Source organism: Mizuhopecten yessoensis, unplaced genomic scaffold, assembly GCF_002113885.1.
Source record: "Mizuhopecten yessoensis strain PY_sf001 unplaced genomic scaffold, ASM211388v2 scaffold8777, whole genome shotgun sequence".
Taxonomy (NCBI): Eukaryota; Metazoa; Mollusca; class Bivalvia; order Pectinida; family Pectinidae; genus Mizuhopecten; species Mizuhopecten yessoensis.
The window spans coordinates 185,379-212,582 of NW_018407716.1; the positions used below are offsets into that span (position 1 = coordinate 185,379).

Below are 27,204 nucleotides of genomic sequence, written 5' to 3' on the forward strand. Positions count from 1 at the left end.
CAAATTTCTTTATCCTCAACATTTTCTGGGTTTTTTAAATATATATACATGTACACATGACATGATATCAAATCCCGATAATTTTTTCAATTCAGTTTTTAAAGGAAAAAATTATCACGGAGCAAAGATTGCCTTTGAAATTTGCGGCTGTTCCAGGACATAAAATGACGTTTAATAATGACAGGGATTGACGTTGTCATGCGCATTTGGGTATGTCTGTAACAACGTTACTGTCCGGACTATACTGTGAAAGGTGCAGTCATATGTCCTTATTAAATAAGTACAGCCCGTTCCGACTCATTTGATTGGTGACAGCTGTCGTAATACGGTCCTACAGGACTAGCTCTTCGATCTCGTCACACTCTTGACTTACAATCCACGTACTCGTAATTTGTTACAGAAATCAATAGGTGATATTTTCCGGGAAAAATCTAGGAAAAAATCTTCGTCCCATCAGATAAGCATTTTTAATGATTCTGTTATGTCGATTGATTTGATGTAGTGGACTTGGTGGCTAGTACCACATTGTCTCGTTGGTACAATGTAACACGCGTGTTACATTCTGATTGCCGTGTCACTTGCGTTTGATGCCCTTGAACAGGAAGCTGACTAGTGATTCCTTTTGATGCTATCAGAATCGCAGGGGCGTGTCACACAGTGTGTAGCTGAAGATAAATAATGGACACCACAGTTTGTAAAGTAATATCTACTTTATATATACTTTGACACCCCTTTATATGTAGCATGCGTCTGCATATCACATGTCCCTGTGATCAGAATAGTATCGTATGCATGTTCATTTATATTGGACAATATTCATTAATTACTTGTACCGTTGTGTCGTTTTATTGCCTGATTTGGAACTTTATAGATTAAGACATTGCTTTTTATCTTTCAAATATCCCTCTCTTCATGGTGTTACAAGTCAATGCTTCCATCTTCACGACACTTTTCGACGCTAAATCTTCACGCCGCATTGATAATGCCGACATTATCAATATTTGGTGCGATACTTGGTGTAGAGAGTATACCTTGGCACTGTTGGCACTGTTAACATGAAGTACTAGTTTTAAAAAACTGTTTGAAGAATAAATCATCTGTTGGAACCAAACATATCTATGTGTAACGTTATTAAGGGGTTAAAAGGCTCCTTCCCCCTTTGTTGTACAGACTTGTAACATTTTTTTTTTTTTTATTTTTTTTAACCACGAATGGCCATATGGTGCAGCACAAATGTTTACGTTGTTAGCTTTCTTCATAAACTTTAATTTCTATTTTACTTTTATAGAAACTCCTTCACATGTTAGGGTTATGTCTCCATGTTTGGAACAGTCAATCCACGTGGGGAACATTCCCTGACGTGTAGGGATTATTCCATCGTGTAGGGGTTATTCCATCGTGTTGGGGATTATTCCATCGTGTTGGGGATTATTCCGTTACATGTCGAGACCATCCCATCATGTAAGGTGATTCGCCATGTTTGGGATCATAGCGAGGCTAATGTTTGGGATCATAGCGAGGCTATCATGACGCCCACGATTCTGTTTTGTGTGGTAGTTTTATGTAGGTAACGGAGATAACAGAATTGTAAATTGTTTATTGTCACTGTGTTGTTGTTACGGATACAGATATATATTCATGTTAATCATACTAAATTAAAACAGTTGTGAGTTTTTGTAATAAATTATATCATTATATTATACAGTGTCCAGTGTCAGGTTTTGTTGGACGTCTTCGAGGAGCTGATTTAATTAGTATATAGACCCTGTGCATTGTGATGCCATATGTAACATTTCTTAAAAGAATGAGACTTTTCAATATTTCTGATCATATTCTCATAATGCTTGGTAGTGCATCTTGGAATTGATTGAACGTATCTGTTAAAAGCTTCAATCCTGATATTTACTTTCAATGCAACAGCAAAGAAAATAGAATTATAGCTTAATGACTTGTTGATACATTTTATGAAATGGTTGAATGTCGTGTTTTCTATAGTAGGTATCATGTTTAGATACTGAAAGGTTGTGAAATAACCATGAGCAAGTATTAAACAAGGCATAGCTGAATCGAGTCATTTTGGTACATATATATGCAACGACAGATTGTACATACGCGGTACGCTTACACCGTAGCCGAATCGACATCGATTTATGGACAACTCGTACATATTTTGAACCATAGTGTACACACTCTCCACTGGTCATTTGTCTGATGAAGGTGACAGAGTACATACCGTACTAGTCATCGAAACGTCAAATAAAAACTCTTATTGGTTGTGTTACAATGATAACACTGTACTATGATAACACTGTTTATAATACGTAAATATACTCCCTACTTTATGTAGATACACAATATGCAAGTAATGATACGCTCCATTAAAACTTCACATAATTATACAGAATTATACATTGTGGTAAAAAATTCCATTTCACTTAATGATATCTGACAGTAACTCATTTACAGTACATTACATCTCCAGCACACACGCAGGCTACACACAAAAGGAGATATTAGCCAGGTGGCATAGGACTAGTAGTTAGTGCCTGATAAGGCAGCTCCTGCGAATTCCTCAAAATTGCATTGATTAATGTATATGCTAATTTTATTAATTATATATATATATATGTACTGTAAAGCGCGTTAGAATTGCTTATGTTAGCTAGATAGGGCGCTATATCAAATAATTTAGACTTCGGTAATAATATGACTGGACACCAGGTCATTTGTCTCTTTGAAACTTTCAATCTCGTAACTTTAAATTGATATGCTGTAGTCTTTGTTTATCAAGCTTTCTAACCTTCTTTAATAATTATTTCAGCTTTATTAGTTTAAGAAAAATGCAAACAACAAAACAGCGAACATGATCCCCGCGAAAAATCACTTAACAGTAATAAAAGTTTTTAGTGTAATTATTTGATGTCGAATTTAATACAAAGGAATGTAGTGAACAAGATATCCACTATATGGCCATGCCTTTAAAGCAGATGTACAATGATTTTTCTATAACAAGTTTTGTTTATTCAACGTAAAATGGGTTGTTGTTTATTGTTTGCTATGATACATTAAACACAGTGCACCCATGTCCATAACGATCGTAGCCATATGCGTTACTCCTCTAGGCGATAAAATACATAAATAGGTTGCTGTGTATCGAGCCGTAACGTATGCAATCAACTTTATTTTTTTTAACTTTTTGCGATTTCAAAAAACAAAACACAAAAACCCCGCAACTTATGTCAATTAGTCGAACTGCTAACATTTAACTAAATGTGTATTGATTTACACTTTATTTTTAGATCATGATATATATGTTTTCCATTTGGCACCTGGTCTTGTCTAAAGCGACGCTGACGATGTTAGCATAACACTGGCGTTCGTGACTCTTATGTTGTTTTTCAATATTTTTTACCGTCTTTTGTGTGCATCGTTTAAAACTTTACGCGTAATCGACTACATACTGTGATGCGACGGCCGTCGATGGTCATCTGTTGTCCGTTGCCAGTCCATCTGTCATCTTTTCACTTAAATTACTACTTAACCCTAATGGTCAAATGGATTTTGATCAAACTTGGAGCTGATTATTATTTTGCCGATCCAAATCAACGTTATTCAAATTGAAGGGTGTGCTCTCCCCACTTTGGACGGCAATGCTGTAGTTACGTATACACTTAACTCATATCAGGACCGGTAGCGCGGTGATACTTTGAAAATGTTCTAATGGCCTAAAATGGCATGCAACCTGTAACTGTCTTTAGATAAATATAAACGAAATAATATAACTTTCACAGAACAAAGAACTTTCTTATGTATATGAGTAGCAAGTTGGTTGGCCACTACACTAAAGATTAACCCTTTTTTCTCAATATTGAACTGTCCCTCTGCGCTCAAGGAAGGTACACCTTTACGCAACTTACATAACAATGCGTCACCTTGACCCAAAGATCCTCGTGAGCATAATTAGAAAATATGATTTCTTTATATGAGCAGTACTTGATAAACTCATAACATGATAATGCTGCAGATATTCTATGATATAATATTGTAAATGTAAGGATGAATATATATGAAAACGTGTATACGTATATATAATGTCGGTACTAAAACCAAACAGTTAAATTCAATTCAATTTCTTTACCTCATGACCATAGTTGTGCAGTATTACATACAGAAAAGAAAATATTCGAAAGTTTTCTAGGAAACAGTGAACACATACCTGGTAACAAAAATGCTTCTATGTAGAAACAGGTGGCTGTGGATACTTGCCTGTTGCAATGTACATGAAGAACCCCATTGGCTCTAAGTCTGAATTAACTCGGTAGTAATAGTTTGGAGAAATTTTGTTTTATCCTATTTGAAAGACATGTAGTTATATATGCCCAACTAATAAACTCCTATATGTACCAAATGTTTAACTTATAAAGTCAATTACCCCGTCTGTTCAGTAACAGCAACGTTCAGAGGACAGTGCGGATGCGTTCCATAGGTGTATACACTGTAACACGAGATGCTGGGTGGACACATACAGGTTACCCAACGAGTGATGGTTGGTTATCTTGTTTATCCAACTCGAGTTAGTTAATTGTCAAATTGTAAAAGACATTCGGTAAACCTCGTGTCTTTTAAAATTTACCAACGAGAGTTTAGATAAACGAGATAACTAATCATCAAGAGTTTGGGGACCTGTTTCTCACATAACGTTTGTATTTATCTGAACCTACATTTCCCCCTGGAAAAACATAATGTGTGTTTCCGATGGGGGAAACAATTGCCATGGGGCATGACGTCACAATAGAAAATGACGCAGAAAGGCATTGTTATGTGACGTCATAAATCAAAGATGGACCAATGAAATCACGTCCAGGGTGTTACCCACTAGTGGGTAACCATGCAAAGATGCTTACCAATTCCTAGCAGGTTTATGCAATGAATCATGAGTGGTTAAAGTCCACAGTGATTGTGGTAGAAATTAATGTCACACTTCATACTGCTTAACAGTTATTGACCACACCGTATGTATGGCATATATACCAATTTTAATAGTGATGTAACGGTGAGTAAAGGAACAATTGCAGCCGTTATTGCTTCATTAGAGTCTCGAGGTAGCCGAGAGTATATCAATAGTCTGTGTTGATAAAAGTAGGAACACTTCAAAATTCTAAAAAGAGGTTTGTCATTAAAATGCAGATCAATACGTGTCAAATATTTATAAATACGTTGTACACATTGAGGCGAGTGTGTTATACAAGCAAATTTATGGATGACTAAATAAATAAAAACATAATTTTCTGAATTAACCAGCTCAATATCAGGTTTTCTTAAATATCGATTTCAAACGTAAAAGATGTACTCGTTCGTGCTGCATTATTCATATGTCACAGGCCAGCGAGGACCGCAGCCACCCATGTATAACCGTGTAATCCGTTAGTGTCGTATGCTCAGCGGCATCACCAGCGTCTCTGTCCGGAATCACCTGTTTCATCACCACACTCGTGTCCGCTTCTATCTAGTAAGGATGGTGTTGTGAAATACGATATTGTATTTTATTGTAATCCAATGTGAAGCACGGACATCAGAAGACATGTGTCGAAAACAAATCGAGGGAATCGTCATCGTATTTATGTCGATCTTTGCTCTGGGTAAGTACGGTCGTATAGTATGTACCGTCATAGAAGAATTGCTATATCTTACTTGTATAACGTCTGTCTGTTGGTCCATGTATCAAGTTACATTGCTAAAGGATTTCTACACTTATAATATTATGATAAGTCTTGTCCATGTATCAAGTTACATTGCTATAGGACCTCTACATTTAGGATGATATGAATAGTCTGTTGGTCCAGGTATAAATTACATTACCATATGACCTGTACACGTAGGACAATATAGTTAATGTGCTGGTCTAGGTATCAACTTACATTGCAATAGAACCTCTACACTTATGATTGTATGATACGTCTGGTCAATGTATCAAGTTAAATTGCTATAGAACCTCTACATTTATGATAATATGGTAAGTTTGGTCCGTGTATCAAATTACACTGTAAGAGGACCTCTACATTTATGATAATATGATAAGTCTGTTCCATGTATCAAGTTACATTGCTATGTGATTTCTACACTTTTGATAATATGATAAGTTTGGTCCATGTATCAAGTTAAATTGCTATAGAACCTCTACATTTATGATAATATGGTAAGTTTGGTCCGTGTATCAAATTACACTGTAAGAGGACCTCTACATTTATGATAATATGATAAGTCTGTTCCATGTATCAAGTTACATTGCTATGTGATTTCTACACTTTTGATAATATGATAGGTCTGGTCCATGTATCAAGTTACATTGCTATATGACTTATACACTAGCACAGTTGGTCAGATCTAACACACTAGTACCATGATTGGTAGGTCACATCTTGTGTCATTTTACAGTATGACAAGTCTTAAAAAGTCCTGCCATTGTTAAAAAGTTAAATATTACACTTCAATACCACGGTTTGTGTTTCAGTTTTTGTATCATTTTACAATGTGATAAGTCTTAAAAAGTTCTGACATTATATAAATATCACATTCATGAGAGGGCGATATTGCATATTTTCACCCCAAGGAAGCATTGTTGACCGAGGCGAAGGTCAACAATGCTTCCTTGGGGTGAAAATATGCAATATCGCCCTCTCATGAATGTGATTTTTATTTTATTATACCGAGTGTCATGTTTAGGTGTTTCACCACACTACCATTTTTAAAGGTCCTTGTGTTGATTTGACATTTACCAAGACTTCATCTCAACAGTTGTCGAATGAACCAACCATGAATGTGATTTGATAACACCCTGGCACTGGGACGAACCGTGCACGCATACGTTTGGCGCATGTGATATTTTTTGGAATGTCACCCTGTCTTCTTTATCTTTGTTAAACGAGCAAGTAACATTGAAAATGTTCACATCTTTCTCAACCAATCAGATTACGAGATTTTAACAGAAGGTATAATAAGGTTAACTATTACACGTTTAGGTCATGGTGTGTGTGTTATATCATGCAGCATTTTACAGTGTGATAAGTCTTCAAAACATTCATATATTTTACATATATATACATAATTCCTATTTTCATAACAGTAACTATAATTACCAATGTTTACTAGCATGAAATTATTTCTCTTTCTATTTGTACCTACAAAATTGGCGTTGATCATGAGGCATATATAATGCCGCATGCTTGATTTTCGATTTTGTTTGTCATTGAATAGAAACTTAATGCGAGCGCTTCCATATTATACAGCGAAATTGATTATTATTTTATGTCAATAAGTGGAGCAGTATTCAGTGAAAGCCTTATCTGGGAGCACTTTCGTAGGACCTCTTGTTAAACTTTGCGCTTAGTTAGATTCATATGTCGATACAACGTGTGAAGTACTACACCGATATACCAAATGTAGGTCACTGTGACCTATATTTTCTGCTTCACTGAACTTGAGTTAAGCTCCATTTCATTGAATACGTTATGCACTTAGCTCAATTACCAGCGAAGGAATCTACGGAGAAAATGGCGTATATTATAAGCATTTTCTTCAAAAAATTACCATCGATTGAAAGAAGAAACACTTTGAACTAATGTTTTGTCGATACATTTAGGTATCAGTGGCATATCAGTAAATCTACAAACCAATATGGATACTACGCAATGCTTGGATGTATGATACAATAATATACACTAAAATTAATCAGGGGGGAACAAGTCTTTAACCAAAACACTTCATTCAACCTGCGTATGTCTACTGCCGTGGGGTAGTGATAACACAGGTGTATGTATTATACTCTTTGGAAATCTAACACGATACATATACAATATACATGAGTCCGACTTCTCAACAATATATTGGTCGATAAGCAACAATAAAAGTATATATATACATATTAATTGCGTGCCCCTTTTATTTTATCAATAATATGTTATACATATAAATAATTATATCGGTGACAGATCAGAGACGTACTACACCTATACTCAATTTCATTAGCGCTGTTTTCATCGTTCAAATAAAATATTTAAATCTAATATGCCCTGATGTTCTGCTTCTGTGGGTTACTAACTTTTCATAGACTTTACCTTGTTTTATTGTTTTGTTTCTGTGCTTGGAACCTTCAGCTGCAATCGTATTTTAAATGTTTGTTTTTTTGCTTTATGTTCAAATCTATACAGCCGTTAAGTTGGCGTTTATGATATCGGATAATCACCCTTAAAGTGTTTTCATTGGTATATAATTATTAAAGAATGAACACCAAGAGAGCTTTATAAAATAAAGAACAAATAGTAGGGTGTACACCATAAAAGGAAACATAAAAAGACAGACCGATTAGGTGTTTTATATAAAAGAAGACATTAGTAGCAGTGCTCCGTACGTTATAAAATCTAAAAGAAAGAAAACAACCACAGAACTTTGTCACGTTTAGGTCTGAAGGACATATAAAATCAACAGAACCTCGTGAGAATTAAAATCTAAAACAAAAAATCAAACATCAGTTCCGGTTAGAAAGGTTAGAGTTTCGGCAGGATTAAATCTGAAGGAAAGGACAAATAAACAACAGATTGGATTCAAGATAAAATCTGAAGGAAGGACAAATAAACAACAGATTGGATTCAGGATTAAATCAGAAGGAAATGACAAATAAACAACAGATTGGATTCAGGATGGATTCAGGATAAAATCTAAAGGAAATGGCAAATAAACAACAGATTGGATTCAGGATAAAATCAGAAGGAAATGACAAATAAACAACAGATTGGATTCAGGATAAAATCTAAAGGAAATGGCAAATAAACAACAGATTGGACTCAGGATAAAATCTGAAGGAAAGGGCAAATAAACAACAGATTGGATTCAGGATAAAATCTAAATGAAAGGACAAATAATCAACAGATTGGATTCAGGATAAAATCTGAAGGAAGGACAAATAAACAACAGATTGGATTCAGGATAAAATCAGAAGGAAAGGACAAATAAACAACAGATTGGATTCAGGATAAAATCTAAAGGAAAGGACAAATAAACAACAGATTGGATTCAGGATAAAATCTTAAGGAAGGACAAATAAACAACAGATTGGATTGAGGATAAAATCTGAAGGAAGGACAAATAATCAACAGATTGGATTCAGGAAAAAATCTAAAGGAAGGACAAATAAACAACAGATTGGATTCAGGATGAAATCAGAAGGAAAGGACAAATAAACAACAGATTGGATTCAGGATTAAATCAGAAGGAAATGACAAATAAACAACAGATTGGATTCAGGATAAAATATGTAGGAAATGACAAACCAACCACAGATTGGATTCAGGATAAAATCTGAAGGAAAGGGTATATAAACAACAGATTGGATTCAGGATAAAATCTGTAGGAAATGACAAATAAACAACAGATTGGATTCAGGATAAAATATGTAGGAAATGACAAACCAACCACAGATTGGATTCAGGATAAAATCTGAAGGAAAGGACAACTAAACAACAGATTGGATTCAGGATAAAATCTAAAGGAAAGGACAAACAAACAACAGATTGGATTCAGGATAAAATCAGAAGGAAATGACAAATAAACAACAGATCGGATTCAGGATGGATTCAGGATAAAATCTAAAGGAAATGGCGAATAAACAACAGATTGGATTCAGGATAAAATCTAAATGAAAGGACAAATAATCAACAGATTGGATTCAGGATAAAATCTGAAGGAAAGGACAACTAAACAACAGATTGGATTCAGGATAAAATCTGTAGGAAATGACAAATAAACAACAGATTGGATTCAGGATGGATTGAGGATAAAATCTAAAGGACATGGCAAATAAACAACAGATTGGATTCAGGATATAATCTGTAGGAAATGACAAATAAACAACAGATTGGATTCAGGATAAAATATGTAGGAAATGACAAACCAACCACAGATTGGATTCAGGATAAAATCTGAAGGAAAGGGCAAATAAACAACAGATTGGATTCAGGATAAAATATGTAGGAAATGACAAACCAACCACAGATTGGATTCAGGATAAAATCTGAAGGAAAGGACAACTAAACAACAGATTGGATTCAGGATAAAATCTAAATGAAAGGACAAATAATCAACAGATTGGATTCAGGATAAAATCTGAAGGAAAGGACATATAAACAACCGATTGGATTCAGGATAAAATCTGTAGGAAAGGACAAATAAACAACAGATTGGATTCAGGATGGATTGAGGATAAAATCTAAAGGAAAGGGCAAATAAACAACAGATTGGATTGAGGATAAAATCTGAAGGAAGGACAAATAATCAACAGATTGGATTCAGGATAAAATCTGAAGGAAAGGGCAAATAAACAACAGATTGAATTCAGGATAAAATCTAAATGAAAGGACAAATAATCAACAGATTGGATTCAGGATAAAATCTGAAGGAAAGGGCATATAAACAACAGATTGGATTCAGGATAAAATCAAAAGGAAATGACAAATAAACAACAGATTGGATTCAGGATTAAATCTGAAAGAAAGGACAAATAAACAACAGATTGGATTGAGGATAAAATCTGAAGGAAGGACAAATAATCAACAGATTGGATTCAGGATAAAATCTGAAGGAAAGGGTATATAAACAACAGATTGGATTCAGGATAAAATCTGTAGGAAAGGACAAATAAACAACAGATTGGATTCAGGATAAAATATGTAGGAAATGACAAACCAACCACAGATTGGATTCAGGATAAAATCTGAAGGAAATGACAAATCAACAACAGATTGGATTCAGGATAAAATCTGAAGGAAAGGACAACTAAACAACAGATTGGATTCAGGATAAAATCTAAATGAAAGGACAAATAATCAACAGATTGGATTCAGGATAAAATCTGAAGGAAATGACAAATCAACAACAGATTGGATTCAGGATAAAATCTGAAGGAAAGGGCATATAAACAACAGATTGGATTCAGGATAAAATCTAAAGGAAAGGACAAATAATCAACAGATTGGATTCAGGATAAAATCAGAAGGAAATGACAAATAAACAACAGATCGGATTCAGGATGGATTCAGGATAAAATCTAAAGGAAATGGCGAATAAACAACAGATTGGATTCAGGATAAAATATGTAGGAAATGACAAACCAACCACAGATTGGATTCAGGATAAAATCTGAAGGAAAGGGTATATAAACAACAGATTGGATTCAGGATAAAATCTGTAGGAAATGACAAATAAACAACAGATTGGATTCAGGATGGATTCAGGATAAAATCTAAAGGAAATGGCGAATAAACAACAGATTGGATTCAGGATAAAATCTGTAGGAAATGACAAATAAACAACAGATTGGATTCAGGATTAAATCTGAAAGAAAGGACAAATAAACAACAGATTGGATTGAGGATAAAATCTGAAGGAAGGACAAATAATCAACAGATTGGATTCAGGATAAAATCTGAAGGAAAGGGCATATAAACAACAGATTGGATTCAGGATAAAATCTAAAGGAAGGACAAATAAACAACAGATTGGATTCAGGATTAAATCTGAAGGAAGGACAAATAAACAACAGATTGGATTCAGGATGGATTGAGGATAAAATCTAAAGGACATGGCAAATAAACAACAGATTGGATTCAGGATAAAATATGTAGGAAATGACAAACCAACCACAGATTGGATTCAGGATAAAATCTGAAGGAAAGGGTATATAAACAACAGATTGGATTCAGGATAAAATCTAAAGGAAAGGGCAAATAAACTGAGGAGTGTATTCGGGATAAAATCGGAAGAAAAAGACAAATAAACAACGGATTGGATTCAGGATAACATCTGAACGAAAGGACAAATAAACTACAGATTGGATTTAGGATAAAATCAGAAAGACATTATCAACAGTTTCCTTTTGTGTAGAATCGTAAGGAAACGATAGATAGTTAGGATTATGGTTTTAATTGGGAAGATAGTTTTGTTAAGTGTACAAATCAAACAATTATCAAAGAAGGTAAAATGCGCGTATATCTGCGTTTGGCGAACCCTTTAAGCACAAAGTCAATACCACATATTTGTTAAGCAACATTCTAAAACAATAATAAAAAAAAGATAATGAAGTAATGACATTAAAAACCAATATTAAAACTCCTTGCCGGTATACAGAAAATGTTAAAAGCGCTATGTTAAAATATAATACATCTTAAACTACAATCTTTTGAAGATAAAAGCATGATAAGAATAAAATGGAAGAAAAATATTTTTAAATAAAGAAGTAAAACAGTGACCAAAATCGTTAATTAAGATCGAGGTCTTTGAAAAAAAAAAAAAAAAAAAAAACATTATTTTGTCCGAAAGGAGGTTAGGATGCCTTTTATATATTTTTCTTATTTGCTTAAACATTGGTTACCGTAAGTGACGGTATACGTTTCAGAACAGTCAGTAATTATAAAGACTGGCTGTGACCAGTGGTCTTGATAATATTGATATTAGCACAATATTCTTGAGGTACACTTGAGTCAATATCCTACTGGTAGCCAGAGAAGGAATTCAATTAATGTGGTTTTTAAAAAAATCCTCTAACGTATACAAGGAACGAAACGGGAAACCGTATTTTGTAATCTCTGGAGACGTTTCAATTTAGTACCAATGGCACAATGCAGTACGCATTCACAATTACTGGTGTCACTTGTTTGTTTATAAAATTATGCAAGTGCAACTACACAAACGGCACGGCCTATATAACACCATTACCAGCCTTAAGTTGGAATGGGTATGTGTACTTTATCTGGTGATACTGGAGTGAACCAAACGAGTTGTGTTTAATCCAAGTTTCAAGATATTTGAACTCAATGATGTCAAGCAATAATCACGGACGGATTACTGTCCATGACAGATTAGCTACACGAGCTACAAACAAAACAAGTATGAAATATTTTATATGGGTAACGTCATTGGTATGCTGATCATATCCGTGAGACTCGGCGTCATTTGAGTCATCCATATTTAAGTTTATATCGACTGCTGTTACCATATCTAAGTAGGAAGATAAAGTTATAAAACATTACTCTTCTTAGTTCCTTCTTTGAACACATGACATTACTAGGATGTGTCATTGATGAATAGGGTTGGAGTCTTCCATGAAGCATAAAACGCTAATTCTTCCGAAACATTTATCTTATTCATTGTACTTTTTCTAATGTCTTTTCTTTGTGTACAGTTCGCCCTCGTGTCATAGCGTATAAGTTCCATATATTGATGATATCTTGTTATTCAAAGAACAAAAATAAGATAAACATATAGTTTCAGGAGAGACTGCCGTTTGACATAGTCTATATGCATTGGTATCAGCAGCAGATTCCTAATCCGTCTTGGTTTGTAATCAGGGATGTAGACACTTTATGTATGCGACTATATATTACTGACATTACGATTGACGTGAGACGGTGCGATCATTATGTTGTTTTTACCCTTGGATGGACACGGCTATTATGGCACCTGGTTATACGGTGTTTTAGTTTGATAAGTCAGACGGTATATCACCGGCTCATTCCCCGAACACCAACTCTGGAGAATTGAATGGAAGGTGTTTATATAGAAAATCCTTTGAAGTTTAGTTATAGCCTGTTTCAACTAAGAATGTCAACTCATTTTGTAGATATGATACTAAAGTCAATAATAAAATGAATAAAAAGTTGTTATTTTCTACATATAACTGTAATACACATTTAACACAGAACTAAGTAATAGAAAATAATCATTGAACATTCATTTTTACATTATATGAAAAAGAAAAATTACATTACATTTTATGAAAAACAAAATTCCTTAATTTAAGCCACATTGATACTAATATCAGCAACAAAATACAGTTTCTATTCCTACATATAACAGTAAAACACATATAATACAGCACTAAAAGATGGCCATTATTAAACATGAATATAAACAGTAAACCTTTCTGGAGCTGAAGTAGATGAAGAATTTTGCATGAATAATGATGATTTTAGTTGGAATGGATTTTTGCAAAGTATAATATCTTCCTTTATTTCGAATGTTTGGTCAGTTTTTAAGTATATCCATCTACGTATGTCTTGCCAGAAGTAATTTCTTATTTGACACTGTTAAAAAAGATGTTCTTTAGTTTGTTTGCTTTCTTGGCATAAATCACATTGTTTGATTCAAATTATTTTCAAAGTCCATATATAAAGTTTTCTAAATCAATCATTTTGAGTCCACCCTCACTATAGTCTTGAAGAATTGTTGAGCGTTTTATTCTATCAATTGGTGATTGCCAGACATTTGTTTTGTTTTTTTGTTCAATGATTGAATTATGTCTTTACTTGGAGAAGGGAGAGATATAAACAGGTGATTACTTTTTGCAATGACAAGAGATTTAAGAACAGTCATTCTCCTTATAGGTGTTAAAATTCTTCTTGGCAATTGATGTAATTTGCCATCTATAATACTAACAATTTTGTTGAAATTTACAGTAACCATGTCTTCTAAATTGACAGAGAAATCAATCCCAAGTAAGGAAAATTTGGTTGTTCCCCATTTTAGTTTTTTCAGTATTTACTTTTAGCATATTTTAGCATATTTGTATCATATAAAGATTTTGTGCCATTTAAAATAACGGATATGTCATCAGCGAACTGTGAGACCCCGTGTTCTTTGTTATTTATGTTTACGCCCTAAAGTTTTATTGTTTTTTTACCATGATAGCTAATATTTCAACTACCAAAAGAAATAAGTAAGATGATACCGGATCCCCTTGTCTACAGCCCCTTTTTGTGTCTACAAAGTTGGGTTAAACGATATTCTGTATGATAGCCGAGGAAGTATTTGTATTAAAACATAACAGATAATAATATCAAACTGATGTCACACAAGTTAAAAACAATTCATAGAAATCTGAAAAAAAAGTACAAGTTTAACTAATATATGACAATACTTATAAGAGAATTCACACAAATCTGAAAATACAAGTTTAACTAATATATCATAATAAATATATGACTGATTCTGAAAACTGTTCTAAATACTAATTATTATTTTGCAATTATTAGCAGTTATTGATTATCTGATTAGAAGTTGATTTACCTGTGTAATTTACCTGTACACTATTTCTGCAATAGACTATAACTCACTATCATCACAACTGGCTACCTACGTAAACATGTGATTTTAAGCAGAGTTGGTGTTCGGGGAAGACCCCATATCATCCTAGTGAAAAAAACCAGATATACCTTTATTAGGTGTATAACCTTAAACCATCAGATTATTTTCATTTTTGTCTGATTAATTAGAGAAAATCTTTCAAACGTTTTCATCATCTTTTCATTTACGGGACGATTTCATTAACGCTCTTTTATAACGTCACGGGTTGAAAAGAACATAATAGTTTTATAAAAAATCGCCAATATTTGAATACATCACAGTCCTTCAGAAGATTGACTAGGAAAACAATCGTTTTACACCAAATGGGTTACAATTGAACGTGGTCTAATAAGACATATTTGTGTTTGAATTCGTACCAAGGAATGCGTTAATTCTACAATTGAAGGTTGAAAGATATGTATTATATGGTTATATAACATGGCTTTGGTTCCCCCGTAAAGGACCCCAGTCATCCATCTTTTATGACACCGCGTTGCTAAAGCATATTCACTGAGAGATACAGGTTTTCCACTAATATAAACCCATAAATTTGTTCTGGCAGAACACCCGATACGCTTTATAACAGATATTGATCCCTTAAGACGTACCTGACATTCCATTTCCATCCTGGTAGATGTTTTTTAAGCTTTAGAATATTCATATATGCAATCGATATAGGTTTACTGGAAACAACTAATGCATTTTTCCTCCGATTGCTGGCTGGCATCACAAGGTTTTATACTAGAGGGTAGGCATGGCGCTTTATGGAGATCAAGGGAAGAAAATAAAAACACATTTCACAATATTCTATCAGAAGCACTGGAGACGAAACGTCAATACGAGATTTAAGAAAATCGATGATTTTACCAGTCAGTGCTATCTTAATGACGCAACTGAAGGAAGCTATACAACTAGTTTAATTGAATCTGTCTCATTTCGCGAATTCGATTTTTTTGCTTAAACATTTAAATCAATAAATGTGTGTGTTTTGAACCTTTAAAACCAATTCGTATTTTTCAATGACACCAATATGATAACAACATTATTAAAATTAAATTTAAAAGTGGATATGGGGTCAGAATCTGCCAAGATGTTTATTTGTTACGGAAAGAATGTAATGTCACTTCCTCAAATCGATCCCTAATTAGACAGGTTATTCAGCACTGCATGTTTAAACAACCAAATGTATGAATATTTCTAATAAAAAAGTTTCATAATACCAAAACAGCAGACTGTTGTTTCACGAACGTAGCAATGATTCCACCCGGCTGTACGACGGGCCAATCGTTATGTCCTTCAACGTCGTGAGAATAAGGTATTCATTAAAGCGATAAGGTGCAGGTAAGCTTTTAAAAAGTTGATCCTTGTTGTTACACAAACATTGTATATGACAAAACACACAAAAAACACAGCTACATTTTGTGTAAACATGTGTCACTCTTGTTAATACATTTTATATACAAATATACTTATTTTACCGCAGCGTCAACACACAAGGACAGAGTTTCACGTCAAAAGTCGATATGATAGAATACGCAATGCATATATAACATGTATCTATAATAAACAATCATCACTTTGTTTGCCAGTTCAGTTGAAATCAGAATATGTGTTTTTAACGAAGGAAGTAAGAACGACTCTTCCGACGCCATGATAATGTCTGACCCTATTAGCAAGCACACTGTCATATTTCATCCTCTCGTGTAAACCCCAACTGATAAATAAAAAAATACATTATGTTTATGTTATATATTCTCATTTTAATTTAAGTTAATTAAATAATTTAATGAAGAATTTATTTAAAGATGTATATGTATGCATTGAATATCAAATACTTGGGTGTGTCAAACTGTTCTTATTGTCTGGCCTAAATGAGTATACAATAGGTGAAAACCCAGTGTTTTATTATTATTTGCTCAAATGCCCGTGTTTATTTGTCTTCATTGAATTTCAATTAGTATCCATTCTTTGTACTAGGCCTAATATATTTCCATTTGCTATTTAAATAGAAACGTTATAGCCGAATTCAGGATATTATACATTTTTGTTTCGTTTGGTGTTACCCGTTCTGATCGCCTTTTGTCCGTCGCCACATTTTCTAACTAACCGATAAATCGATGTCAATGACAATGTTCACGAAGCTTCCATAACCAAAATCAATCCAAAATCGTGTAATTATATTATTCCGGCCCCATGAGCCTGAAAAGCGGGCCCAAAAAGGGACAGTTTCACAAACATATCCCCTTGGGGAGGGGGTTGAATGTGTATGTCTTTATATGGCTGAGATGAGATAAGACCAGTAACATAAAACCCTTCTAGAGTTTGTTAGGTTTAATTTTGTTTAGCGTCTTATCAACAGCTAAGGTAATTTAAGGACGTGCATCCATGTGTGTAGTGCATGCGTGTTTGCGTGTGTGTATACAGGAGACTGGGTATGTCGGTGTGCTTGCCTCCTTGTGATAGCGCAGATCTGATGCCGACATTGTACTGATATCTCACTAAAATGCCATGCCGAAGGTAACCAGCTCAGAGTATTTTTCTCTCTTGATCAGTTGTAATCGTTGTTTTTTCCTTATCACCTTGCTATTGAGCATTTTCAATGAAACTTTCAACATGTTAATTTGACATTATTAAAATATCGAAGTTGAATTTTATAACTGTCTGTGTCTACTCATTCAAGAAATTCCAGGGGATATGCTCTCTTACACATAATCCAGTACCCTTGGAATTTCGAGGATGGTAATTACTGCATTTAAGTCACTGATACATACTTAGGGATTATATCGACCTATGTCTACATGTCTGCTAATCAATTATTAGTTTCACTTGGAACACAATATACCCTTCAAAAAGTGCAAAATGCACGAGAATAAGGAGATATCCAATTAATATACCATGTTACACAACAAATGCGGACTTCAGGTAAGGTGAGTGATCACGAAAGGAAACTATTTATTCTGCAGCTAAAATCAATGTATCTAATGTAGTTTTACGTGTACTTCCTGTAACTCAGCATGATTATCACGTCCCCAGATTGTGTGGTGCATGTCATGGCTGAGAGCAGTATAAACCAGCAACATGCCGATAGTGAGAAATTGGAAACTAGTACTATTCCACACTTTATAGTAGAATAGAAAGGTTATCATGTTTTTATAAGCTGATAAATATTTCAAATGTGGTAAGGGCGATTACAACAGTGATTTTTATAAAATGTTTAAATCCCATGATGCTGAAAATACATAACATTAAAAATCATATTTAGACATATTGTATCCTAGGGCATAACATCCGCGCATCTCCCATCAAAGCAACTGTGTACACGATCGCGGTTTATTTTATGAAAAACTTGATTGTAATGTGATTGTTTCTACCATCGAGCAAGAGTGTAGTTCAGTATATAGCTCCTTAATGTTTGATGTTTGTTTTGAATTTTGATCAATAAATGTCGGTGCCATCGCTCTTTGCTTGAGAAGTGTCAACAAACGATTTCTTATTAAAATTGATTTTTTTAGGATTTTGTTTGTTTTTGTGTGTTGATGCTATGGCAATGAATTGCCTAGTTATGCCTTCCAGACGGAATCTGTTCAATGGGAAGATTGTTGAAGCATTGTTGGATTTTTTATTGTTTGATCTTGCTGGGGTCTGTTAATCTCTGTAAACATTCTTCGGTAAAGTATAATTCATTGTTTTCCAAATTGAGGGGCCGACTAATCCGACCCGCCTCATCCGACCCCCGGGGACTGAGGGGTGGGGCAAAAAAGCCTTGTTTCCCTTCATGCACCAAACGTCTTCTCTGGATTAATGTGATGGATATTAATCATTTTAGGTTTAGATCATCTTCATGCTATGCGGATGAAAATTGTACAAGTTGGTAGGTTGAACCACTTAAGGGCAAAGACGGGGCCAAAAACGGTTGTTCTTTTGTCATATTGCTTTAAACAATTTCTTTATCTATGTGATCAAAATCAACCATGTTTGATTGAAAGCATTGGTGGTGGTAGCCTCGTCCTTATTACCCTTGAACTGATTGCTTATAATGCAAAAAAAACACCAATCATACTACCAGGATTGGCTCCGGGTTCTGGTCCCACACCTGATAACTAAGGCTCTGTGTTATAACATGGAAACAATTAAAATCCCGATTCTATCATGATATAAACCATTACTGAGGATGAAGATTTTGGTACACATATACACATATATATTACTGGGCAGGTTAACACATTAACCGTAGATTGCAAACAGATGATATGTATCTCTAAAACAATTACACCCCAGGTACGACAATGATGGTCACCTCACTACCAAAACTCTATGGCATTTACCTACAGTATGACAGTAACAGTCACCTTACAGACAAACTCTATGACATTTACCCACAGTATGACAATAATGGTAACCTCGCTATAAATACTGATAATTTCTTAGAGTATAACAACAAAGGTCACCTCATTTCGTAAACTATATAACATTTACCTTCAGGAAGACATAAATAGTCACATCGATAGCAACTCTATGATATTTACTCCATGTTTAACAATGATATGTCGCTACCAAACGTATTAAATTAATGGTCACGTCACTAACAAACCATTATGTGAGAGAAGTGACATTCTTGTAACGAAATTTAAACATATTTTTTTCATTGTTAACATACACTTGATCAACCTTTTCGCTTGAAAAATGATGTTGAATAGCTCATCTGATGGGTTGTTGAAGGTTTAACATCCAGTTTAATAGAATCTTACATGGATGAGATCCATGGACAGCGAAATCTCAACCCGAGGGTAAGATTGGGCTGTCTAGACTTTGCTGAGTGCTGGACAGCCAAACCCTTACCCGAGGGTTGATATTTCCTGTCCACGGATCATACCCATGTTTGATTCTTTTTCTCCCATACTCGAAAGAAACATGCTATTGTCAATACTCCGAGACCTTCATACGCTTGTAATATTCCATGACGCGCATCGTGACGTCATAGCGCGTGCGTCTTTTCCTCGGGAAAGACATGTCTATCTTTTCACGAGTCAATTCCTGTTTTTCACGGGCTAGTATGGGAGAAAAAATGTATCTTTACCTACCGAAGACTGACATTTTGTTCATCGTGCCTTCAGATAATTTCAGATGGCGTTCTTATACTCACACATCCATGGTCTTCTAGCCAAACGTTAACAGTGCGTCACTGGTAACATGCTAAGTGGTAGGGGAGTTCACAATGGTTATTTTTGTGTTGATGTTTTATCGTTTCCTTTGATCTCTTTTTGTTTCGAGTACTTATTTTGTCTGAGCGTGTTGAAGCTCTGGAATATTTACCTCTGACGAGTTGTACGTCTGTCACAATTCGACGGCATCGCTGTATCGCATTTGCTTCTAATTTTCTTGTGGCGAAACCCACCAGTACTCGGAATGACATTAGAATTTTGATTGTGGAATAAGGTCAAGGTGTCGTTATTACAAATTGTTTTGTTTGCGTTTCTGGGTCGTAGATATAAGGTCAAGGTCAGTTGTAATATAAATAATTCTTCGTTCACAGATTTAGTTTTGTTTCTTTTTAATTTAACAAAGTTTGGTGAACCTCTATGAAACGTTTATTTGATACAGTTTCTGTGCAATAAATGTGTGATTATTAACAGTTAATTAATCTCTTTAATTATATATGATATATTTTACCAATTCGTTTGCTATTGATATATTTTGGTATCTTTTACACATTTTAACCTTTTGGTTTCTGGTGTTTATGATTTCATTTTTTTGTAAATGTCTATTTTTTCAAAGTGGTTTGGCCCTAAATGACTCAAATTGTCGATAGGCCGTTAAACAATACAAATACAAAGTATAGTTGAGTGAAAATATTTGGTGTCGATTCAGATATTCAGTCAGTTGCACTTGTAATTCATGTTTTACACGTATTATAGAAAACAACATTAAAATTTATCCAAATCCTTTTCGCATTAATTCTCTATCTGGGTTAAAATCCGTTGTATGTTAAGAGATTGTTAAATCCCGAGCCATCTCACTGATCTGTCACCTTGTAGAACCCATTGTTACTGTTGGTAGGTATTGATCACGTGTGAAGATAGAGAAATCCAGTGTTGATCGCCATGGCCTCGGTGATTGACGATGATACTGTATAGTGTAATCTCATTACGATTTACAATGATTTTATTGTTAGGCATGGCGCATGTATAAACATTAACAAAATCGATTTTTCATATTGTTAGTAATGCAACAACATTTTATTGTTAAAAGTTGGCCGGATGTAAAATGAACCTTCATCGGAATTTACGTTTTTGAAATTCAAAGCGAGTATATTGACATGACATCTCACTCCTGTGTTATACAAACTTCAATCACTTATGAAATCATTTTTTACTTTTTTACCGTTCCAAGATGAGAGCAATTTGGTAAATCCTTCACTGTTATACGAAGATATGAAAAAATGTTACATCTTCACATGAGACGAGTGCGATATTGGCTTTTTTATGCCCTCGCCATTATACAAAGGTCAAATATGAGTATACTTCGGACATCATTGTGTTTCAAGGATCAAAGGTCAAGACCAAGGTCACACTTGCTATACATAGAAAATCATCAACTGATTCAATTTAAACACTTAGCAACTTCATTCTTTCATGGATTTTGGTCAAATTGTATGCAAAGGTCAAGTATGAATATACTTCAGACGTTGTTGTGTTTCAGGGTTCCGAGGTCAAGGCCAAGGTCAATGTTGCTATATATAGAAAATCATCAACTGATTCAATTTAAACACTATGCAACTTCATTCAATAAAGGTTATGTTATACATAAAAATATTAAATTCAACTTATCAACTTTAAGTATAGTACCTTGTGTGTGTGCATGTTTCAGGGTATCAAGATCAAAGTGGTTGTAACGTTTTTAGAGCACTGAAACTGATTTCACATGGCAGCGGGGGCATTTATGTCTTACAGATATTTTCGAGTTTGTTTAATGAATAATTTATACCGTCACAGTACTTTATGTGCTTGCTCACCCTTGAAAACATCAAAACATATACAGGCATATGAGTGAAACGAATTTAATAATCAACGGAAATGTTTTTTTTAATATTTGAATTAATTATTTTGTTACCAGTCAAATATGCATAATCATAATTCCTATAATGCTTTTTCAGTAAAAACAAATGATATGCAGTTTTCTTACATATAAAGATATTGGATGACTTGTGTAAAAAATGATACGGTGGTTTAGTTTTTATTTTTAATTTGTAAATATATAGTGTTTTTTTCCAAATGAAACAATTGAATGTTAAATGTATGCTAAAATTAAAGTAGGACAAGTACCTGACGCTGATCAGGTACTTCAGCTGATCGGAGCAGCCGTAGTGTAATCGGAGGTCCTGGGTTTGAATTCAAGACTGAAAAGAATAATGTAAGGCTATTTGTTACGCTGATTAAAATTGAAATTCAGGAATGCAGTTTTAGGCAGCCGTGTGGGCATCGTAAAGTATAACGGTGAGCTAACCCTACACTTTGCATGTTATTTCAAAATGTTTGTTTACTTTAAACAACATAAATACATGTGATAAACGTATGTCGATGGGTGTACGATGACGATCTGCTACTTCCAAATGTACACGAAGATGAAAAGAGATATTTTTCAGTGTTTGGAATGCTTTGGAAACACGTGACGTAGTTCCATTCGAGGTTGCTAGGATGTGACGTACTTCCGTTTATTATTACAATGATTAACATTTCAGTCATACAATGTCATGATAAAAAAAAATGTGAAAAAAATGATATTACCATTTAAGATGGAATATGGGCTTTTTGGTTACATTTGAATATCTTCCTCTCGTGAAATATATTATCCTTCTAAGCAAAAGTGCAGGTCTGTTTTGCTGGCATTTTGTTCCTCGTGATCAGTTTTACTCTTCCCTTTAAGCAAGTAATAGCTCGTGATCATAACGAATTAATATATTATTCCCCAAAAGTCCCATACAACGGTTCCAGATCACGGATATAGGGCATTGAGATGAACAACGGGATGCTCAGGAACATAGAAAATCAACAAGAATGGAAAGAAAAGATAAAGACAATCGGGACAGCGTCTTAGGAAATATAATCTACAATAACAAACAAAATATACACTGTACGTGCAACTTTGAACACTGCAACAATATGTCAGACCCAGGAAAAATGGACAACATCAAAACGTTTTCAATAGCCAAGGAAGACGTCATATCATTAACATAAGAAGGAGATGGCGAGCACATGCCCATGATGAATATTATTAACAGAATACGGGGAAGGGATAGACTCAATCCCGAGCTTCACGACCAGATCAAATCCACAGAAAAGGTAGTGACAGATGCATTCAGTGCATTTTTCAGAAATCAATAAGCGATATCAACGGGATTGCAACGTAGTCTAAATGTACAAAATAAACCTGTGAACTATAGTCCATTTTCATTAAGTACCTCGAACATGTTATAACGCATCAGTTTCACATATATTGATCACTTAGACAGGCAAAATAGCTAATACGGAAAGCAACACGTTGACGAATTATATAATTAGTCGGTCTTGAAACGAATTCAATATGTTTGTTTCAAGACCAACTCAATTCATCAACCCATGAAATCGATCCAAGCAAGATTCAAGTACATCAACACCAACAGGTCACAAGTAGACATCGCAGTTCTCTATTTTGCCAAAGGCTTTCAAAACGTAGCAAACCATTTTGTGTCCTAAAAAATCACCTTTACGGTACACTATATACAGAAAACAACGGGGAGCATCGGACAAACACCATTTGTCAGACAGAAGACAACAATTAAAGTTATAAAGAAACCCGTAAGTACCATCATGAGTTATATCTACGGCGAAACGGTGACCTGTCATCTAACAAATACCCTCATATTCGTCGACGTCATAGGAGATATCGTCAAACATAGTGCAGCTAATTGCATTCTATATAGATATATCAATATGTCAGAATACTCATTCGAAGAAAGATTGTGAATCACAATGCAAAAAATGTACAAACTAACAAATACCTAGAGGAATGAACCATCAACCTTAGATTCAATGTGCACACTGCACCTGCAGCAAATTAACAGGCTACACAATGTTTGCAGAGGAATTTGAAACACAGCCCCAAAAACGTCAAGGTAAGAGTATAACACAAGCTAGTAAGACTACATTGACTGGACAGGCACTAAATCAGATACAAACGAATATTCTATTACAATTCCACGTGGTACAATGTAGTACAGATAATCATCATATGCCTGTACACTTGAGGTTAGTGAATGTTGGGGGAAATTATCTCTGGCAGAAACGGCCATTGCAGATTTCCCTTATATTTCCTGGCCCTTGTTTATATTCCAGAAGAAAACATGCATACATTAATGTTGATTTCTGAAGAAGAAAAAACTCTCTGTCTGTCGCTATAGTCACGCTTTGCTGGTACCGGAGCCTTCAGGGTACAACACGCATGTATTATTATTACACCACCGTATATTTTCATTGTTCCACATGTCTACCGAAAATCGCCCTACCCAAGGTCACTACGTACTCTGGATATTCCTGGTTCAACACTGTGAGGTCAACACGCACCAACAACGTCAACCTCAGACACAACTCGTTTATAGCAGCTTGACTTTCAAGTTTTACCCGCGTTGATCCACTTTTTTCCAAGCGGGGCAACCTGCGGTGCCATATTTTGTCTTGATGACTTGCTGACACAAGTTCGTTCAAAGAATGCGTAAAACTTACACCTTACAAAAAACACTGGTATCACACAAAATCAACAATGTATAAAATTAAGGTTAGCACACATGTTAATTGCTAACTATTATAACTACAATAAATATTTTATTTTCTATTTAATTGCACTCAATGCAACGAACAAATGTCGACTGTTTTATTTTACCATGAAACTTACCAGATTAACATTGTCAAATTTTACATTGTTTTGCTAGTATTAATCCTCCGCAATAATAATTGTGTATTAATTGAATTAAGTAATATTGGCACAATATAAGTACGCATGCTATGCTTATAGACACAACAACTGTGTCCAGAATGATTGATTGCAAAAAATGGTCCATGGCAACGAACATTCAATAAAAAGATTATATATAAATTTCAATATGATCTGCTCTGCAGTTAGTCAAATTCTCCCATTTTGTATTCACATCGCACGTTAAAATATTTTGATAAATGTGTTTGGCAGTCTCAACATACTACATCCGAGTGATTGAGGATAATACAACCCATATTAGGTAGCACATGGAATCAATATTCAACGTTATGAGAACGAATAACTTTTGTTTTAAACATGTATACCTCACTGTTCTTGACGTTTCACACTTGAGATGACCTGCAGTGAAGGGAGGCAAGTATCGTATACTGGGTGTTGTGTTACCTGAAAAGCATAGCAAAGATAATGTTATTGTAATTCGTCTGTCTTTAAGTAATGAAGACTATTACATGTGTAATTTCCGTCTGACCGGGCACATTGAGAACGCAGATGTTAAGAGCTAACAGAAGCTATTACAATCGTATAACGAATTTTAAACTTTATTATGAAACAATTATATGTTTTCGTTTCATTTTGTTACCTTGCGTCTACCACTTTACAGCTATTGTTGTTGGTAATCCAAATTCCATCCTCGAGGTTACGCTCACTTTTGTCCTCTGCACTCTTCAAATATGTCAAATCATATTTGAAGGCTCGCAACTAGCTATTGCATTGGCCTCAGGTACAAATACCTGACCAATCGCAGAGGCTAATATCTGTCCTTTGATGATTACGAGACCGACAGATTTTAAAGGATCAAACTATCTTCTCGTCTCATCCTTAAGGTGGTGCATGCTGAGCATTCGATTTTACTATGACATATTCCAGGGGTGAAGAGAGCGACAGTGAATGTTACCCCTGAGTATCGAGGATGATCAAATTCATATTTTTGAAAATGTAGGCATATAAAATTAAAGCGATGCCGGATAAACGGCGGTCTGTGTGTTGCAAACTCGTCCATACGTTAAACCTTAGTATAGTGTACGTGCACGTTAAACCTTAGTATAGTGTACGTACACGTTAAACCTTAGTATAGTGTACGTGCACGTTAAACCTTAGTATAGTGTACGTACACGTTAAACCTTAGTATAGTGTACGTACACGTAGTCGGTAATGTGTCTGATGAAGGTGGCATAGTACATAGTGACAGAGTACATATCGTACTAGTCATCGAAATGTCACATATAAACATTTTGTTTTTTTTGTTCTATATGAACATGTGTACAATCTTTACTTACTAACCTCTCTGCATCATGTTACGAAGTAAGTAGTCATCAATCAATTCAAGTCATTTATGTGTCTGCATAGTATGCCATTGCATGAAAAACAAATGTTCATAGAGAACTGCAAAGAATACCCGTATTCTCGCTTCTAACTTTATTAACAAAAAACATAAGTGTTTAAGTTAACAAGATAAAGATATAGTATAGTATCCCCAGGTACAATTAAAGGTGTGTATTTGGTATCTGTTTGTCAACTGTAGTGTTTTGGAAAATAATCATGTATTCTACGAAAAAAATAAAAATATTCTAAATAAAATTGAAATCACTGATAATTAACTACTCTTTCCTGTGTTTCGAATTTCACCAGATTATTCTAAACATGACCTACTTAATCTAATTTCAGGCTGGGGCGCGGCGGCGCCACCCGTGATGACTCCCTCCACCAAGGTTGCATCTCCGTACGATTTGACCAGTGACTTGTACAAAGGTTCTTTGACCAAACTTGAACTGGAGATCCAGTTTCCCCCTGGTCTGTCCACGAGCGTCAAAATTGAACTCCTCCCCTCCATCGATGAAGTTATAGCAATAATGGGTGATGTTGTTGTAAAACAAAATGGAGCCAACCTCGGCTTAACCATCCCGACTCCAACCTGCTACAAAGTTCCGGCAAATGCAGGGGTAAGTTGTCAACATACAAGGCCCAATTCGCTACCATTACATGTTTGGTCATTGCATGGGTAAATTT

General features: G+C 34.7%; 1 protein-coding gene across 1 annotated transcript in view; it reads left to right on the forward strand.

Annotated features, from left to right (window-relative positions):
* The first annotated feature begins 5,457 nt into the window (after positions 1 to 5,457).
* The window catches only part of LOC110456525, a 37,552-nt gene continuing 15,805 nt past the window's right edge, over positions 5,458 to 27,204 (forward strand). The window contains exons 1-2 of the mRNA XM_021507318.1: positions 5,458 to 5,639; positions 26,863 to 27,137. Of these exons, the coding sequence (XP_021362993.1) occupies positions 5,582 to 5,639; positions 26,863 to 27,137 (333 nt within the window). The 5' untranslated portion in view covers positions 5,458 to 5,581. The remainder of the gene's footprint in view (positions 5,640 to 26,862; positions 27,138 to 27,204) is intronic.